The sequence below is a fragment of the Cetorhinus maximus genome, chromosome 9, assembly GCF_964194155.1.
Source record: "Cetorhinus maximus chromosome 9, sCetMax3.hap1.1, whole genome shotgun sequence".
Classification (NCBI taxonomy): Eukaryota; Metazoa; Chordata; class Chondrichthyes; order Lamniformes; family Cetorhinidae; genus Cetorhinus; species Cetorhinus maximus.
Window position 1 is genome coordinate 88,182,928 of NC_135887.1, and position 20,275 is coordinate 88,203,202.

A 20,275-nucleotide genomic window follows, 5' to 3' on the forward strand; every position below is an offset into this window, starting at 1 on the left:
TTAGTGTAAAGGGAAGTTCATTTTCCACCCAATTCTTAAATGAACATGAGCGGGGAGTCTTGATGCTGACATCGAGTGGAAAATAAATTATTTCATTCCTAAGCATGTTTTTGAGCAAAAAATTTAAAAATGAGCAAAATGTAAAGCGGCCCCAGGATTATGTCAGGAAGTTCTCAGAAACCTGGAGACAATAATGTCTGGGAATGATGGATGAAAAGACACAGGCACCCAGCGATCAGCAGAGCCTAAGGAGTTGTTCCTCCCTACAACTCCTTAAATTCCTGAGGGTTTGTTAGAACAAATTGGGGTGGGGGGGGTGTTGGTGGGGATTAATTTCTTGTTGATTGTCCAATGTTTTAGTGTGAACAATTGTGAAGAGATACTATGCAATGCAATTCTGACAGTGCTTATTGCTAGCAACTGATAATATTAATCATAATGATTAATTTATCCAGCTATATTAAAATGTTTGCTAAAAGCTCTTTCCGGTGTTTGAGGACAGTATCGTGACGTAAATTGCTTTGGAAACATATCATTACACCACTTGTAGATGCCATCAAAGTGAGAAAAATGATACAAAGCTAGCCTGATTCTTTTCCTTCTTCAAGCAGAAATAAAGATCCCAAACATGTTCCCAAAGACAATGTCTCTTCAAATCAACACATTAAAGGGGTCACATGTCTTAATTGGGTTGTTTAAAATTGCAAAGAAGAGTTTCAATGATTTATATATACCTTAATGGATAGTCAGGAATATCCACAGGTCAGTTAGAGACAGATCTAATTGCATGGTTCAGATAATGTCATTAATGGAGACTGTTCAGTTGTTCAGTTTGTTTGTTGCAAGTTTTAATTGAGCCACAAGTTGCTCTTGTTTCATCATCTCCTGCTCCTACCAATTGCTGCCAAGGTTACCGCTGCGCTTGTCTGCCAAACCTGGGTATTGTTTTTGCTTCATTCTCCGCCTCCTCCTTCTTCACTTCCACTGATAACTATCTCCATTGTTCAGCTTGCTTGCACTCTTACCTGTCTGATCACAGTCAGAGTATGTCGAATATTGTTTCTCTCCCTACCCCCACACTGTCAGCCGTGGGGTCCCCCAAGGACCTATCAATGACCACACCTCTTTGTCACCCACATTCTGCCACTTGGTGACATCACTACTTATTAGGCTGGGAAGACCAAAAGCCATTCACAGTCTCAGACTAAACCAGATTGCACACAGCCTCGGCTGCGTGTATTCCAACCCACACCATGGGTGGAATTTAATTCTGGCAATGGGGGTCTCACCTGCTGGTCGGAGAACCAGTGGGATCGAGTCCTGCATCACCTTTGTTGGGGAAGGCTGATGGAATTAGGGGCCCGAAAGTCACTTAATTGGCAAGTGTTGGACCATCACTAGGATTTAGGACCCTGGACCCTGGGGTAGGAGTCCCCCTGCCTGCCTACCAAGCCCCGCGTGCTGCTGGACAATCAGACACTGGCAGTTTTCCATTGCTGGTGTGCCACTGGGAGTGGTGGCAGCTGCTGGTAATACACCCAGTGAGAGGTCTAGGATTGCCAAGGGACACAGGCCACAGGTGAGTGAGAGTGGGTTGTGGGGTGAGGGGTTGCCAGCCAGAGGGAGGGGGTGGTTGGCAACTAGGGCAGGGAGGTGGCTTTCAGCAGAATATCCCCCCACCACCCACCCCCAGCCTCCTCCCCCCCCATCCCCCCCCTAACCCCAATGACAGGTCCCTCAATCAGGCACTGAGTGCAGTGACCTCCCTTTCTCTTTTCCACCCTTTCTTCTTTTTTCCTTTATTTTCTCTCTCCCCTTCTTAAATTTCTCTTCACACCTTTCACTGTCCTTCCCCTTTTTCTTTTGCTCAGCATGTGCATTCCTCATCCTAAACCTTTTATAGATCAGCATAGTGATGACTGACTGCTCGCTGATTTTGTTGAGGTTGCTACTCGGAGTTTCCACACAGCTGCTCCTTGTTGCTGTCATACCCGTTTATTAATGTGCATTACACATGGGACATGGGGGCTGCAGTATGTGGTTTAAATCCCATCACCCTTTCCTCTACAAACACTCAGTGAGAGATGAAGTTTGACAAAGTCCTGATGGAGAAAGAATTTTTAACCAGAATTCACAGCTTTCTGTGCTGTGGTTGCACTGTGCTGGTATACATGATTCTGTCAGCAAACTGAATGGAGCTGCAGGGGCCAAATGAATACTTAGGGCAGACAGATGCATCACTGGCCTCTGTTTTATCACTTGTACTGTTCACATGCAAGAACTAACATTAAGGCGCACATGAGCCATACAGTATGAGGCAGGGGTGAACTGAACTGTTCCCTTATACCTGTTGTGTACTACATGTGCAGGAGTTGACACAAGCTGCTACAGGACCTGAGTAACTCGAACACAAACTTAGTGATGTCTAATAAATTAACTGCAAAAGGTAATCTAATCCGGCTTGGAACAGGGAGAATTTGAAAAGTACATCAGCTGAGGGTTGAAAGCTGCAGCTGGTATTTAAACAGGTTAAAAATGAGAGAGAGAGAGCGAAAGCGAGAAAAAGAGGAATGAACAAGAAGGTACTCTCTGAGTTTTTCTGTAGAGTGACTACATGACAAATGGCTGCATGTGAACTCCTGGCTGTCTGGTGGTGTTGTATGTGGCCTGTTTGAGGAACTGTCTGGTGACTTAGCTGTAATTTTCTTTTTGGTTGGCAGTCTGTTCTAAATGCTGCTGATTGACAGAGAACACATGCTCAGTGCTGTCTGTATAGCTGACGTGTGGTTCAATGTGAGCTTAAACATTCCCATTGGAGTTGTGGTTTCTTGGCTGGTCTGGGGAATATTGGGGTTGGTTTCCTAGCAACTGGTTGTGAACTTGCTGTAGGAACATTCCTTGCATTTTTGTGGGTGCAGTGCCACTCTCGACAGAACTGTCAAATATTTCTACATCATTAATGAACTGACCTTCCAGGGATCCACTTCACCTCCATTTGCTTTTGCAGTTTTTTAAACTAATTTAGCCCTCCCTTCTCTGATCCCAACTGAGGCCTCCAAAAATGTATCCTCGATATATATGTAAAAATATATATGTATATATATGCACATACATATAAACTATTTGAATCCTATGATTAACTTCCAGCCTATAATGCAATCCCATATATGTGATGGTCTCTGTAATGCTTGTCTGGGGTTTATACTTAGTATTAATCTAGGAATGAGTTAATACACTCATTTGCCTGCCCAGCAATGGAACTGATTATTCAGTCAGACTGCATGGAAATGATGGGCTGTGTATCCTGTTTTGGTGTGTGTAGTGTTGAAGTGAGCTATTCTTCAGAGGTTTATCTCATCATGTCATGCTCCAATACAAGTCCCTAAGTGTTGGGCCTGACAGTTCCCATATTGTACCTCTTTATTTTAAAGGTGGTGAACTTCGCAAGTATATATTTTGGAAAAATTGGTTCTGTCAAAAAAACAATTTGGTTATGTTGCACTATTTTGCTTTAGTGCATTAACATGTTCTAGTACAGAGTACTATAAAATTGCACAGGACAAAATAAATGGCATCATGTTGTTTCTATTGCAGCTATTTATTGTGAAACCACACAAAGGCAATCTCAAAGCTTGTACAATTTTCTGTGACCCAATATATCATTGAGTGTTGCTACAAACCACTTTTGATCTCCACATGTTGTTTTGATCGCACAGTAAAACTGGATATCTTCAGAATAATGACTATATAGACTGAGAGTTGCTGATCCACAAAGCTCCTCTCAGTTACAGGGTCTTCATGTTCAACAAGAAAATGGAATTAGATCCTGCCCAGTTACTGACTTTGGTCAGAAATAATCATTCTGCTTTATAAAGGTCAAAAGCCTATTTTATTGTAAAGTTAGCATTCATTTCTACAATAAATCTAATACTCTCTCCTGGGTGGACATTGAGCTTTGCCTGCATATGAATGTGAAGATTATCTGAGAAGCCCACTTGAAGGGTCAAAGCTCACAGCACACAATACCACCAAGATTGAAAAGATCAGGACACATGAGGGGGTAAATCAGGAAGAAATGGCTATGGAAAACCCAGCTTAGGTTTTAAAAGAGGAGAAGGAGAAGACTGACAGAGAGGGGGATTTTCAGTTTTGGGAAGAATGGGTTAAAGTAGGAGACAATGCAATGACAATGGAAGAAGGAATGTGTAAACTGGGATACTTGCAGGTGAGAAAGAGTGAGAGAAGAAAGTTATGACCAGGTGAGGTGGGGTCGAATGGCTCCCCTCTTTGCCCTTCTTCATTTGACCGCAAGTTTTTTTGATTGAAAATTATATACTTGCAATTTACATGCTATGATCATCAGAGAACAAATAAGACAGGTTTTCTTGAGTTTGACAAATAGAACCACAGAAGATGTACTGGCATTGGGGGCAGTCCAGAGAAGGTTCACTAGGCTGATCCCGGGTATGGAGGGATTTTCTTATGAGGAGAGGTTGAGTAGGTTGGGCCTGTACTCATTGGAGTTTAGAAGAATGAGAGGCGACCTTGTTGAAACACATAAGATTCTTAGGGGGCTTTACAGGGTACATGCATAGAGGTTGTTTTCCCTTGTGGGAGAGTCTTGGACCAGAGGGCAAATTCTCAGAGTAAGGGGGCGCACATTTAAAACAGAAGTGAGGAGGAATTTCTTCTCTCAGGGGGTAGTTAATTTGTGGAATTCTTTACCGCAGAGGGCTGTAGAGGCTGAGTTGTTAAGTATATTCAAGGCTGAGATAGACAGATTTTCAATCAGTAAGGGGACCAAAGGTTATGAGGAAAAGGCAGGAAAGTGGAGTTGAGGATTATCAGATCAGCCATGATCTCATTGAATGGTGGAGCAGACTTGATGGGCCGAATGGCCTACTTCTGCTCCTAAGTCTTATGGTCTTAGGAGTTACAGTGCAGACAATGGCCATTCAGCCCATCGTGTCTGCACCAGCAAAAAAAAGAGAAAAAGAAACTAGCTGCTCATTTTTAATCCCGCATTCCACCACCCAATCCATAGCCTTGCAGGTTACTGCAATTCAGGTGCAGATCCAGGTATCTTTTAAATGAGTTGAGCATTTCAGCCTCAACCACCAATTTAGGCAGTGACTCCCAGATGCCCACAACCCTCTGGGTGAAAAAGTTTTTCCTCATGTCCCCTTTTATCCTTCTATCAATTGCCTTAAATCTATGCCCCCTGGTAATTGACCCCTCAGCTAGGTGAAACAGGTATTTCCTGTCTACCCTATCTAGGTCCCTCATAATTTTGTACACCTCAATTAGGTCACCCCTCAGCCATCTCTGTTCTAAGGAAAACAACCCTAGCCTATCTAATTTCTCCTCATAGCTGCAATTTTTGAGCCCCGGTAACATTCTTGTAAATCTTTTCTGTACTCTCTCCAGAGCAATTATTTGCTTCCTGCAATGTGACCAGAACTGTACACAAAATTCCAGCTGTGGCTTAACCAGTGTTTTATACAGTTCCATCATTACATCCCTGCTTTTCTATTCAATACCTCATCCAAGCATTCCATATGCTTTCTTTACCACCTTATCCACCTGTCCTGGCACCTTCAGGGACCTGTGGACATGCACTCCAAGGTCTCTTATTTCCTCAACCCCTCTCAATGTCCTCCCGTTTATTGAGTATTCCCTTGTTTTGTTTGCCCTCCCCAAATGCACTACCTCACACTTTTCCAGATTGAATTCCATTTGCCACTTTTCCAACCACTCAACCAAACCATTGATATCATTCTGGAAGCAATAGCTATCCTCTTCACTATGAAATACATGGCAAATTTTTGTGTCATCTGAAAATTTCCCAATCATGCCTCCCACATTTAAGCCCAAATCATTAATATATACAACAAACAGCAAGGGACCCAATACTGAGCCCTGTGGAACGCAACTGAAAACTGCTTTCCGTTCGCAAAAACATCGTCAACCATTGTTTCCTGTCACTGAGTCAATTTTGGATCCAACTCGCCACCTTTCCCTGTATCCCATGGGATCTCACTTTTTTGACCAGTCTGCCAAGTGGGACCTTGTCAGATGCCTTACTAAAATCCACGTAGACAACATCCACTGCACTACCCTCATCAATCCTCCTTGTTACTTCCTCAAAAAATTATTTTAAGTTAGTAAGACACGATCTTTCCCTAACAAAACCATGCTGATTATCCCTGATCAATCTGTGGCTTTCTAAGTGACAGTTTATCCTGCCTCTCAGAATTAATTCCAATAATTTGCCCACCAGAGTCAGACTGACCGGCCTATAATTTTGTGGCCTATCCCTCGTACCCTTTTTAAATATTGGTACAACGCTCGCAGACCTCCAATCCTCTAGTACCTCGCCTGTGTCTAGTGAGGAGTGGAAAATGATCCTCAGGGCATCAGCTATTTCCTCCCTGGCTTCCTTTAACAACCTGGGATACAATCCATCTGGCCTTGGTGATTTATCCACCTACAAAGATGCCAGTTCCTCCAGTACTTCCTCTCTCACTATGCTTATTGTATCTAGTATTTCATACTCCTCTTTAACTAGAATGTCTGCATCATTCCTCTCCTTAGTGAAGACAGAGACAAAGTACTCATTGAGAACCCTGCCCACATCTTCAGCATCCACACAAGTTACCATGTACATCTCTGATAGGCCCTACCCTTTCCTTAGTTATTCTCTTACTCTTAATGTACTGGGAAAACATCTTTGGGTTTTCTTTGATTTTACCTGCCAATATTTTTTCATATCCTCTCTTTGCTTTCCTAATTTCCTTTTTTACTTCACCCCTGTACTTTTTATACTCCTCTAGGCTTTGCACAGTATTAAGCTTTTTGTGACTGTCATAAGCTCTCATTTTCTTCTTTATCTTACCCTGTATGCTTCTGGATAGCCACGGGGCTCTAGATTTGGCTGTACTGCCCTTTTTCTTTGTGGGTACATGTCTACAATGGGCGCATAGAATCTCACTTTTGGATGCCTCCCACTGATTTGGCACTGTTTTCCCTTCTAGTAGCTGTATCCTGTCCACTTTTTGCCAGTTCACCTCTCAGCTTTGTAAAAATTATCTTTCCCCAATTTAGAATTTTTACTCCTGTTTTATCTTTGTCTTTTTCCATAATGATGCTAAATCTAACTCTTATTATGGTCACTAGTCTCCAAAAAGGTCACCCACTGCTACTTCATCCGCTTGCCCAGCTTCATTTCCTAAGATTAAATCTAGAATTGTGCTCCATCTCATTGAGCTTGTTATGTGCTGGCTAAAAAAGTGCTTGTTGCAGTTCAAGAATTTTGTGCCCTTTGGGCCATTCACGTTGTTTGTATCCGAATTGATATTAGGGTAGTTGACATCTCCCAACTATTACTGCCCAATTGTTTTTGCACTCAGAAATTTGCCCAGATATTTGCTTTTCTAACTCTTTTCCATTATTTGGGGATCTATAGTACACTCCTAGCAGTGTGGCTGTCCTTTTTTTGTTTCTGAGCTCAACCATATGGCCTCATTTGATGCTTCATTTAATATATCATCCCTCCTCACAGTTGTAATTATTTCTTTAACTAATAATGCTACACCCCAACCTTTCTTAGCCCTCCCTCTACCTGCCTGAAAAGTCTACATCCAGGGATGTTGAGCTGCCATTTTTGCCCCTCTAAGTCAAGTTTCCATTATAGTGATGATATCATGCTGCCATGTATCTATCTGTGCCCTCAGCTCTTCGGCTTTATTTGCATATACTGTGCATTTACATGTACACCTTTTAACACTGCTAAATTTCTGTGCTGTACACTTTTAACCTGTGCTGTTTCTGTCTTTCAGAGTCACTCACTAATTCTCCATCTCCCATTCCCTACTCTGAATTTGCCCTCAGGATCCCATCCCCCACAACAGCACCAGCAAACCTCCCTGCAAGGATATTTGTCCCAGTCCTGTTCAGGGGTAGATCATCCAGTTTATACAGGTCCCACCTTCCACTGAGCCGGTCCCAATGCCTCAGAAACCTGATGCCCTCCCTCCTACACCAGCTTTCCAGCCACGTGTTCAATAACTCTGTTCTCCTATTTCTATAGTTACTTGCACGTGGGACTGGGAGTAATCCTGAGATTACTGATTTAAAGGTCCTGCTTTTCAATCTCCTTCTTAGCTCCCTAAAGTCTGCTTTCAGGACCTCATCCTATCTAAGTTATTGATACCAACATGGACCACAACCTCTGGTTGGTCACCCTCCACCAGAAGAATGTCCTGCAGCAGTTCTGTGACATCCTTGACCCTGGCACCAAGAAGGCAACATATCACCTTGAAGTCACGTCAACAGCCACAAAAATGCCTGCCTGTTCCCCTAACTAATGAATCCCCTAACATTACTGCTCTTCCCCGCTTCTTTCTCCCCTCCTGTACAGCAGAGCCACCCGTGGTGCCACAAACCTGGCTCTGACTGCACTCCTCTGAGGAACCAATGCCCTCGCCAGTATTCAAAACGGAAAACCAATTGGCGAGCAGGATCCCTGGGGACTCCTGCATTACTTGCCTAGTTCTCTTGGGCTGCGTGGCTGTCACACATTCCCTTTCTGCCTTCAGACTCCTAAGCTGCGTTGTGGCCACCTCTCTGAATATGTTATCCACGTAGCTCTCAGGATCAAAGATGTGCCACAGTGACTCCAGCCGCTGCTCAAGCTCTGAAACTGGGAGCTCAGGGTTCTGTAGCTGGTGACGCTTCCTGCACATGTGGTCGTCTAGGACAGTGGTAGTGTCCAGGACTTCCCACATATTACAGGATACACATTCCACATGACCGAGGTGTCCTGCCATGGCTTCAATTTACTTCCCTTATGTTAACTTAATTTTACTTTGGTTTACTTACATACTTTATTTTACCTGGCCTCAACTTAACTTTACTTCTCTATTGCTTGTGTATCTTACTGAAATCTAAATAGCCCCCTCTTTTAAAAAGAATGTGTTTTTCTAATTCTCAGCTACTTGAAGACCCTCCCTAAACAGCAGTTTCTCACCAACCAATGAACTTATGTTTCCCCTGTGATGTCACTCTTGAAGGTTTTCAAAACTCAGCCCTCTTGTGCAGTTTTTCAACCCCTGGTCTCCTGCATGCTGAGAAAGATAGAGAAACAATTAAAAAAGAACCACTTCCTCCCCTCCTCACTGAACTCCCTTCTCACCAAACTCACAGCAATTCTACTCTGTACCAGTAGCACTCTGTGACTTTGCATTTAAACTCTCTAATTTATACTACTGAGATTCAGATGAATCTGACAATTACAGAGCCAGATTAGGCCAGTTACATAATTTGCTGATTTCACCTGCTCTCCAGCAGCAAGCTTGATTTGCTTGATTAGCCCTGCCCAAGCCTATAAGATACTTATTAGAGGTCAGCTTTATTATACTTAAACCAATCTAATAAATAATAAAAATAATAAAATCTGCAACAATTTTTGCATGCACACACACTTGAAGTTCACACAGACACAAATTCAGATGACACAGCTTTGAAGGATAGGTTGGCCAAATTAGAGTCGATTTTTAAAAAAAGTAAAAGAGTATACAGCCTGTAGTTTGGTGACTCAGCTGTCTTCAGGCTGCATTTGATGGTCTCAATGCTTCCAATTTAAAGATATAGGTGACTGAGTTGGTTGTTCTTTGGGAGATGGTAGTTCTGGTTTGGATTTTTTGAGAAATCTCTATCTTCAACAGGATGTCCCTGGATGATCACAGTCACAAACAGGGCTCAAAGTTTACCAGGTATATAGGGGGGAAAAGGGAGGCAGGAGGGACTCCACTTAGATCTTCTCCCTAAGCTGCTTGTCCTCAGTTTTGCTGAGAAAATGTGTGCTTGAAACATACAAAGTGTTGGCTTGTCATCTGACCTTCCTTCTCCAACTGCCAGGGGAATTCAAAAGAAAGAGACATTGTCCATGTATACCAAAGGTGACTTGATTATCTTATGTCTGGAAGCTAACTTAGCTGGGGTCCCATTGTCCAAACAATCAGTCTAAACGGCCCATCTCCAACTGCTGAATACCTCAGATGATTGCCATAGATGCCTTACTAATGAGATAGGAGATGTAAGTCCTTCACACTTCCCTGAAGCCAGTGGCGTTGATGGGTATTGCAAATAGACTGGCTCCACTACAATGAACTGAAATGTGGAAAGTTATAGTAATGCATATTGGGGTTAGCCATCCTGGGCTGTGAGTTCAAATCACATTAAGCAGTGTATTTTTAAAAAGTCTGTCTTTAATAGTTCAATTCAAGCTCCCAACCAGTGGATTAATAATCATTATTTGGCATAAAACACATCTTCATGACAAAGCTTAGAGAAACGTTAAATATACGTTTTTGATAAAATAGAGACAAGAATGACTATAGTAGAAAGTTGGAGTGATTTTTTAGTATTTTGTTTATTTCTCTTTTCATGCAGTAAGGTAATTGCTACCCGGGATATTTTTATTCATTTACGGGATGTGAGCGTCGCTGGCTGGACCAGCATTTATTGCCCACCCCTAATTGCTCTTGAGAAGGTGGTGCTGAACTGCCTCTTGAACCACTGCAGTCCATGTGGTGTAGGTACACCCACAGTGCTGTTAGGAAGGGAGTTCCAGGATTTTGACCCAGCGACAGTGAAGGAACAACGATATATTTCCAAGTCAGGATGGTGAGTGCCTTGGAGGGGAACTTCCAGGTGGTGGTGTTCTCATGTATCTGCTGCTCTTGTCCTTCTAGATGGCAGTCGTTGTGGGTTTGGAAGGTGCTGCCTACGGAGCTTTGGTGATTTTTTAGAGTGTATCTTGTAGATGGTACACACTGTTGCTACTGTGTGTCAGTGGTGGAGGGAGTGAATGTGGTGGAGGGAGTGAATGTTTGTTTATATGGTGCCAATGGAATGGCCTGCTTTGTTTTAGAAGTGTCAACTTTTTGAGTGTATTGGAGCTACACTCATCCAGGCAAATGGAGAGTATTCTGTCACACTCCTGACATGTGCCTTGTAGATGGTGGACAGGCTTTGGGGAGTCAGCAGGTGAGTTACTCGCCACAGGATTCTTAGCCTCTGACCTGCTCTTGTAGCCACAGTATTTATGTGGCTAGCCCAGTTCAGTTTCTGGTCAATGGTAACCCCCGGAATGTTGGTAGTGGGGAATTCAGCGATGGTAACCCCATTGAATGTCAAGGGGTGATGGTTAGATTCTCTTTTGTTGGAGATGGTCATTGCCTGGCACTTGTGTGACATGAGTTTTACTTGCCACTTGTCATCCCAAGCCTGAATGTTTCCAGGTCTTTCTGCATTTGGACATGGACTGCTTCAGTATCTGAGGAGTCACGAATGGTGCTGAACATTGTGCAATCATCAGCGATCATCCCCACTTCTGAACTTATGATGGAAGCAAGGTCATTGATGAAGCAACTGAAGATGGTTGGGTCTAGGACACTACCCTGAACAACTCCTGCAGTGATGTCCTGGAGCTGAGATGACTGACCTCCAACAACCACAACCATCTTCCTTCGTGCTAGGTATGACTCCAACCAGTGCGGAGTTTTCCACCTGATTCCCATTGACTCCTGTTTTACTAGGGTTCCTTGATGCCACACTAGGTCAAAGGCTGCCTTGATATGAAGGGCAGTCACTCTCACCTCAACCCTGGAGTTCAGCTCTTTTGTCCATGTTTGAACCAAGGCTGTAATGAGGTCAGGAGCTGAGTGGCCCTGACGGAGCCCAAACTGGGTATCAGTGAGCACGTTATTGCCAAGCTTGATAGCACTGTTGATGACCCCTTCCATCACTCTACCAATGATCGAGAGTAGACTGATGGGGTGGTAATTGGCCAGGTTCGGATTTGTCCTGATTTTTGTGTACAGGACATACCTGGTTAATTTTCCACATAGCCGGGTAGATGCCAGTGTTGTAGCTGTACTGGAACAGCTTGGCTAGTGGTGAGGCAAGTTCTGGAGCACAAGTCTTCAGTACTATTGCCGGAATATTGTCAGGGCCCATCGCCTTTGCAGTATCCAGTGCCTTCAGCTGTTTCTTGGAGTGTATAGAATTGGCTGAAGACTGGCATCTGTGAAGCTAGGGACCTCTGGAGGAAGGCGAGATGGATCATCCACTTGGCACTTCTGGCTGAAGAACTTTGTGAATGCTTCAGCCTTATCTTCTACACTGATGTGTTGGACTCCTCCATCATCAAGGATGGGGATATTTGTGCAGCCCCCTCCTCCAGTGAGTTGTTTAATTGTCCACTACCATTCACGATTGGATGTGGCAGGACTGCAGACCTTAGATCTGATCTGTTGGTTGTGGAATTGCTTAGCTCTGTCTATCAGTTGCTGCTTATGTTATTTGGCATGCAAGTAGTCCTGTGTTGTAGCTTCACCAGGTTGACACCTCATTTTTAGGTATGCCTGGTTTTCCCCTGGCATGCCCTCCTGCACTCTTCATTGAACCAGGGTTAATCCCCTGGCTTGATGGTAATGGTAGAGTGGGGGATATGCTGGGCCATGAGATTACAGATTATGGTTGAGTACAATTCTGCTTCAGCTGATGGCCCACAGTGCCTCATGGATGCCCAGCCTTGTGTTGCTAGATCTGTTCGAAATCTATCCCATTTAGCATGATGATAGCGCCACAAAACACGATGGAGGGTATCCTCAATGTGAAGGCAGGACTTCATCACCACAACAACTGTACGGCGGTCACTCCTACCGACACTGTCATGCTCAGATGCATCTGCAGCAGGCAGGTTGGTGAGGATAAGGTCAAGAATGTTTTTCCCTCTTGTTGGTTCCCTCACCATCTGCCGCAGACCCCATCTAGCAGCTATGTCCTTTAGGACTCAGCCAGCTTGGTCTATCGTGTCGCTACCGAGCAACTCCAGGTGATGGACATTGAGGTCCCCCATCCACAGTACATTCTGCACCCTTGCCACCCTCAATCTTTCCTGCATATGGTGTTCAACATGGAGGAGTACTGGTTTATCAGCTGTGTTGGGAGGGGTGGTGGAGTGGGCAGTACATGATAATCAGCAGGAGGTTTCCTTGCCCAAGTTTGACCTGATGCCATGAGGCTTCGTGGGGACCGGAGTCGATGTTGAGGATTCCCAGGGCAACTTCCTCCTGACTGTATACCACTGTGCTGCCACCTCTGCTGGGTCTGTCTTGCCAGTGGGACAAGACATACCCAGGGGCGGTGATGGTGGTGTCTGGGACATCATCTGTAAGATATGATTCCGTGAATATGACTATGCCAGGCTGTTGCTTGACTAACCTGGGAGACAGCTCTCCCAATTTTGGCACAAGCCCCCAGATGTTAGTAAGGAAGACTTTGCAGGCTCAACAGGGCTGGGTTTGCGTTGTCATTTCCAGTGCCCAGATTGGTGCCGGGTGGTTGGCCCGGTTTCATAGCAGTCCGATACAACTGAGTGGCTTGCTAGGCCATTTCAGAGGGCATTTAAGAGTCAACCACATTACTGCAGATCTGAAATCACATGTAGGCCAGAGGACATTAGTGAACCAGATGAGTTTTTATGACAATGGTTTCATGGTCATCATTAGACATTTAATTCCAGATTTTTATTGAATTCGAATTCCACCAACTGCCGTGGTGGGATTGGAATCTGGGTCCCCAGAGCATTACCCTAGTTCCCTGGAATATCAGTCCTGTGACAATACCACTGCAGCATTGTAAAACCAAAAATGGTTTTGCAGATCTCCCTGCTATAGAAACCAGCCAATTTCATTTCGATTGCAATCAAAAACTACATGTTGATTCATGCCTATCTCTCAAATTAATAAGAGTGTTCATCTAGTCTGCCATTCATAAAAAGGAGAATCATATGTCAACAGGTGATACATTTTAGTAGCTAGTGTATGGAGCAAGGGCTTTCTGTTAATATCCCTGGGTTGCGCTGATGTTCATCTAGATATTTTCAGAAAAAGTGACATAGCTTTAGTCCTTTTGCCTATAAAAAACCATGGCTGCATTTTATGGCACCCAGTGGTGGATTTGAAGGTGGGCGGGCCCGTAAAATGCCATGGGTACCATGCCTGCTGCCTACTCACCTACCCTTACCCCATTACAATTTTACCAAGTGCGGGGGAATCATTAGGAGGCCCGTCGGCCTGTGGGCCAATTGAGCCCCTCAGGTGTCCTGCCCAGCACTGTCACTGCATGGACAGATGGTGGGTAAGCGGGTGCATTTCCTTAATAGGCCCTTTTGTCCCATCCAAGGGCCCTACCCCCAGGCCATTTCCCCCTCCTTAGCTTCCCCTCCATCCCTAGTGTGTGTCTACCCTAGCGCCCAACACCTCACCCCCCATTTCCTGGCCTCAGTAATAGCCTTCCCCTGGTTATTACCTTTCACTCCGGCTCTGGCTTCTTGGCATTGGAGACTGTTGTAATCACAGTAGTGGCCACTGCTCCTGGTGGTGTCTCTGGGACTGTAAAGTTGTCGATCGATCGATCGATTGATTGATTGATTGATTGATTAGGCTGAGTCACCACAGCAGGGGCCAACCCTCCCCCAACTTTTCTGCTAGGGGACCAGCAACCTTGGCTCGCTGTTAAATTGAGCCCCATGTGACATTCTCAACATTAAAGGCATTATGTAAATATAACTCATTGCGAGCCAATGCCTAGAGTTATACATTAATGGCGTTAGTATCTGTTCTGAATTTCTTTGTTTCTTTTACAGACCCAATCCCAGCTACAGAGTAGATGCTGACAAAGGCTTTAACTTCTCTGTACCTGATGATGCTTTTGTTTGCCAGAAGAAGAACCACTTCCAGGTCACTGTTTATGTTGGCATGATGGGTGACCCCAAATACGTGAAAACCCCTGAGGGCCTCAAACCAATTGATTGTTTCTTCCTGAAGTTGCATGGTGTAAAGGTGGGTTATGCTTGAGATGAGAAATTTCTTCACTCAAAGGATTGTGAAGCTTTGGAATTCTCTACCAAAGAGAGTTGTGGATGCGCTACCATTGAATATACTTAAGACTGAGATAGACATATTTTTGGTCTCTTGGGAAATCAAGAGTTAAGGGGAGCGAGTGGGAAAGTGGATTTGAAGCCCAAGATCAGACATGATCATATTGAATAGCAGAGCAGGCTCAATGGGCTGTATGGTCTTCTCCTGCTCCTATTTCTTATGTTCTTATACTTGTTAGTGGGGGAGGTGTGGGAGCAAGAGAGCTTTGCTTTGGGTATATTTCGCCCTTGAGTGCAGTTTCCTCTATTTACCAATCTTACCAAAGAAGTCAGTCTGAAGACAAAATGGTTTTCTGTGAATGACTGGCTGTACAGCAGTTGTTGCGACCTTAGCCAGGGACAACATGTGGAAACCGGTCCAAATTTCCAGCCCCACAATCTCCCATGATCAACGAACTGCATGTTAGCAGTCATTGAGCATCAATAGCTTGCCAAGTAAATTCAAGTAAAGCCCGATTATGAAAATGATTTTGGTGACTGCCTTTGGGCAGGTGGTACGATTGCCTCGTCCACTGCATGCTTGGTTCATTTCGCTCTTGAAAGAACATGCTGCTCCATCAGTGTGACATCTTACTGCTCCCCACACAGCCATCCTGTGGCCTCTTTTTATTTTAATTCATCCCCAGGATGTGGGCTTCATTGGCAAGACTAACATTTATTACCCATCCCTAGTTGTCTCTGAGAAGGTAGTTGTGAACTGCTTTCTTGAATGCATGCAGTCCATGTGGTGAAGTTACTTCCACAGTGCTGATGAGGAGGCAGATCCTGGAGTTTGGCCCAATGACGATGAAGGAATGGTGATATATTTCCAAGTCAGGTTGTTGTGTGACTTGGAGGCAGCTTAGAAGTGATGGTTTTACCATGCAGGTCCTTCTGAGTGGTAGAGGTGGCAAGTTTGATTGGTGTTTTTGAAGAAGCCTTGATGAGTTGCTGCAGTGCACCTTAATTATAGTCCAGCCACTATGTATCAATGGTGGACAGAATGAATGTTTAAGGAGCTGGATGGGAGAATTAGTGAGATTGTGAATTCATTGTCGAGTTGGTTGTAAATCCATGTAGCAGACACTGAAACCTAACTCTCATTAGTTTGGAATCATTTTAAACTCATGTCCCTTGGTGATAAGGGCGGTGTGCTGTTCCACTTAATGCCCATTGTAAGCTACTTTAATTATTTCTCATGAAAATTGCAGGATTGGAAATTTAAAATAAAATAAAGATGCAAATCCACTTTGAAGTTACTCATCAGATTGGAATTGTTGCCCCTTGAAGTGACAGGAGACAGTCGCCTTCGAACTATTTCAAGGCCCTTTCTCACATTATCCTGTGGATTAAATTAGTTTAGTTGGAAATGAGTTCTTTTGCAGATCAGTAAGCTTGAAAAAGAGCAGGAATGTATATTGCTTTGCTGATTGTTTAATACTGTTCTTTGGTAGTTGGAGGCAATGAACCAGAGTATCAACATTGAACAGTCACAGTCAGATCGTAGCAAACGGCCATTCAATCCAGTCACGTAAGTACAAGCCACATTCATTGTGCATTTCAGGAATTGGAACAACTCTTCCTATCGATGGAGAGTCACGTTTATTTGCCCATAAAGATACCAGTTTAGCTCAGTCAACAGTTGTCAGAAGGTTGTGGGTTCAAGCCCAGTTCGAGGACTTGCAAGCAGACACTATGGACTGGATTTTCATCGGGTCGGAATGACTCGGGAGCCCTTTAAAAAATGATCCCATTTCCGGGATTCCCAACCCCATTCCTTGGATTTCCAATTTTCAGGAGTGCCTTTTAAGGGTGCGGGCTGGTTTGGGTCAAAAGCCCACACCGTGCCTGGCATGGTCCAGTGTGGGAATAGGCATGCCCTGGTCCTCTGCAAATTTCATGGAATTGGGCCAGGTTTTCAATGAATTGTAGTTCACAGCACCTCAGAGGTGTCAAGAGATGCCCCTCCACCCACCCCTATAGCTCCTCATGCCCCCTATGCCAAGCTATGGCACTTCCATGCCCATTGACCCATGATAAATTATATAGAACCAATGAACTCTATAGTGACAATAGGATGTATTTAAAAAAGCTTTAAAAAAAGTCATTCATTCATAACTTTCCACTATGTTTAAAGAAAATATTTTACTACTGTGCAATAAAAGTGTCAATCATCCAGACTATGTAAACTTTCAAAAGCTGAAACTGCAAGCACTTGAAACCTTTTAACCTTGGTCAGTGGGCATGGAAGTGCCACAGCTTGGCATGGGAGCATGAGGGGCCAGGGAGGCATGAGGGACTGTAAGGGCGGGTGGAGGGACACAGTCTGGCATGGGGGCATGAGGGGCTATAGGCAGTGGATGGACACAAAAGGTGATATGGTTGGGGCATGTAGAGTTGTTGGGGTTGAGGGCTGGAGGGCCTTTCTGCTTTTATTTTAACTCGGACCAAGTCCCACAGCAGTGAGGCGGGCCTTTTAAACAGCCTGCCTCTGCACCCAGCAGCTCCTGTGCCATCCTCTGAACTTTTTCCCGGGTCAGCTGGCCCGGCTCCAGCCCACATCCACACCCCCACAATGAAAATCCCATTCTTGTGGGCTTTTTCTCCCCAGGCAGGCGGGTAGAGCTGGGAATTTCCTAACTCCTGCTACCTACCTCGAGGATGAAATTCAGACCTATACTGTGATACTAAAGAACTGCTCTATTGTCCAGTTTTTTTGGTTGCAACATTGGTGAAACTGAAGTTTAAAGGTGTTAAAGATCACATGGTTCTCTTTGAGCAACAGTAGTGAATTATCCTGGTTTTTTGGCCAAGATTTTTCCCTCAAAAAATACAACTAAGAGGTAGGTTAACTTGAAACTAACCTTGCTACTGATATGGGATATTGCTGTGGCCAAAATAGTTGATATTTTTGCCCATGTACAATCGTCACTGTTCTTCGAAGGAATCCAAGAGCTTTGTGGTATTTAAGGAATATGAATTAAGAGATGCAAGTCTTTCTTTTCAGATGGTACAAGCTACCAAGAGCCTAGTCCTTAAAACCTTCTTTTACCAGCTAATTGCTATGCATAGACCAGCACTGGCTGCAGTCTCCCTCACTTTACTCTCGCAGAATGAGGAGTTGAATGGACCTTAAACCCCTCAGTCAACTCAATACAGTTACATTGCTGCTGGGAGCGACAGGTAATATCTTGTGTTGTCTCCAGTAGCTACAAAGAACACACACAATATGGAAAGTTGATAACTTCACTAAGTTCATTCAGCAATGATTCTATCCTTTTATATTGCACGTTATGGACTGTTTTCTTGCTTTCAAATGAGAAATTGGGCAATGTACAGAAAGGTAAACATCAAAAGTGAACATTAAACTTTCATGGCTATTGAAAAATGTCTAAGTTATCAGTGAATTTGAAGATTAGGCAGGAATGATAAGAGGTGCATATGAATATGAGTGATGCTTAGAAATGCTAATGAATATTTAGGGATTTTGAGAACTATTGATGATGTGGGAAAAATAGAGATATTGTGGGATAATGAGAGATGGTGGCGGATTTTGTGAAATTCTAAGGGATCTGGAGAGACGGTGATGGTATAATCACGTACTAAGGGATATTGAGAGATATAAGATGTTGATGGATGTTTTTGGTTTCACAGGATTAACATCCCTTCTGATCAGGTCACAAAGGTCACTGTTGGAAGGTTACATTTCAGTGAAACAACAGCTAACAACATGAGGAAGAAAGGCAAACCCAATCCAGACCAGAGGTGAATACTATAATGGGTGTCATTGTATTCTGCAAAGGCTGCTCGGATTCCCATTTCTACTGATGTGCCCTAGTTTATATGACTGTAAACCAGGAAGAAAGTCAATGCATCCCTGTTCCATGGAGATGAAACGTCAGTTAGGTTCCTGTGCCAGTGATATCTTTCATGTGTAAATACTGAGCCAACACTCACTGGGTGGGTTTGCAGATGAAGAATGAAATAACTTGCATTTATGTAGAACTTTCACATCTTCTTGAGATCCCAAAGCACTAGAAGAGGTGTCAGGATAGCAGCCAGCAGTCATGAGCCCATACCCCAGCAAGAGTCAACATCATCAGAAGAGAGAAAAGTAACAGAAATGAGTAAAGAGGAATTAAGATAAATACTTTAGATCTTCATGGGATAGAGGTGCAGGGTTAGTAAAATTAGGTGCGAAGTAAATCTGTCTAAATTGCATTTCCTCAGGATTCTCAGGTGTGATCCATGTTCCATGAAAACTAAGATTTAAATGGCAGACATCCTTGGTTCATGGAACTGATTTTTGAAGCATGGAATTGGAGTGGTGAACATTTTGAAAATCGTGCCACCAATGTTGGTGACCTCCTCCTAAACCATATGCTTTCCAAGCAGACCTGTACATGGATCTCACATTGGCCAGCGGATTGGGATCCTGTGACAAATTGACAGGACCCTGGTGTAATCTTCAGCTGCTACTGAGGAACCTGAAGGCGATGATTTGTGCTGGGCTTTGGGTTCATGAATGCTGGCGTATCTTCAGTGCTGCTTTTAAGCGCTTTGGGATCTCCTAAGGATATGAAAGCGCTACCATGAATCCTCCACCCAGTGCTATTAGATGTAGGTTATCTGCAATAGAAACTGTACAGTTACATTTTCAAAGTAATCTTGGTGAGGCTAAAAGAAAGATGAATTCTAACCCACGGCCAGTCCCTTTGTGGGTCATCTCACACCCCACTCGGGGCCCTGCAGCTTGGCTCCATAGAGGAGCCAAATTTCACCACTTCCACTGCCACCCCCCAAGTTCTTCCCCCTGCATCCCCACTCCTCCAAACTCCACAATCTGTGATCCCTGTTCAGTGCTTACAGCTCAACAATCCAATGTAAATATGGCCACATTATCTGAAAGACTGAGGCCTCTTGCTAATAATATTGGACAGTTGACCTAATCACGCCACCCACCAACCACCCAATGCTCTATGTTGAGTAATAGGAAGTATTAAGATTTTATAGTTGAGTTACAATGAAGATATTGGGTAGAAAAGGAATGTTTAACTGAGAATTAGTGACATGAAATGGGGGAACAGTACTGTTTATTTATACAGATATTGTTTATTAATATTCTCTTGTACTGTCAATCCTCTCGCCCTTTTTCTCATTCATTCATTTCCTATTACTTTCTCTCTCCCTCTCTTCCTTTGTCTCACTCCATGCATCTCTAACCCTCATTTCTACATCTGATCTATTTCCATCTTTCTCTCTTCCATTCTCTCCCTTTTCTCTCTT

At 43.8% G+C, this 20,275-nt stretch overlaps 1 protein-coding gene across 11 annotated transcripts in view; it reads left to right on the forward strand.

The window, feature by feature from the left end:
- myrf (myelin regulatory factor) overlaps window positions 1-20,275 on the forward strand; it is a 272,972-nt gene that overhangs the window by 201,162 nt on the left and 51,535 nt on the right. For all 11 annotated transcript variants that reach the window (XR_013577569.1, XM_078549049.1, XM_078549050.1 and 8 more), the window contains 3 exons: window positions 14,717-14,912; window positions 16,444-16,520; window positions 18,644-18,754. Coding sequence is in view for 10 of the 11 variants with exons in the window: in XM_078549049.1 (XP_078405175.1) it covers window positions 14,717-14,912; window positions 16,444-16,520; window positions 18,644-18,754 (384 nt within the window). In the remaining variant the exon portion in view is untranslated. The remainder of the gene's footprint in view (window positions 1-14,716; window positions 14,913-16,443; window positions 16,521-18,643; window positions 18,755-20,275) is intronic.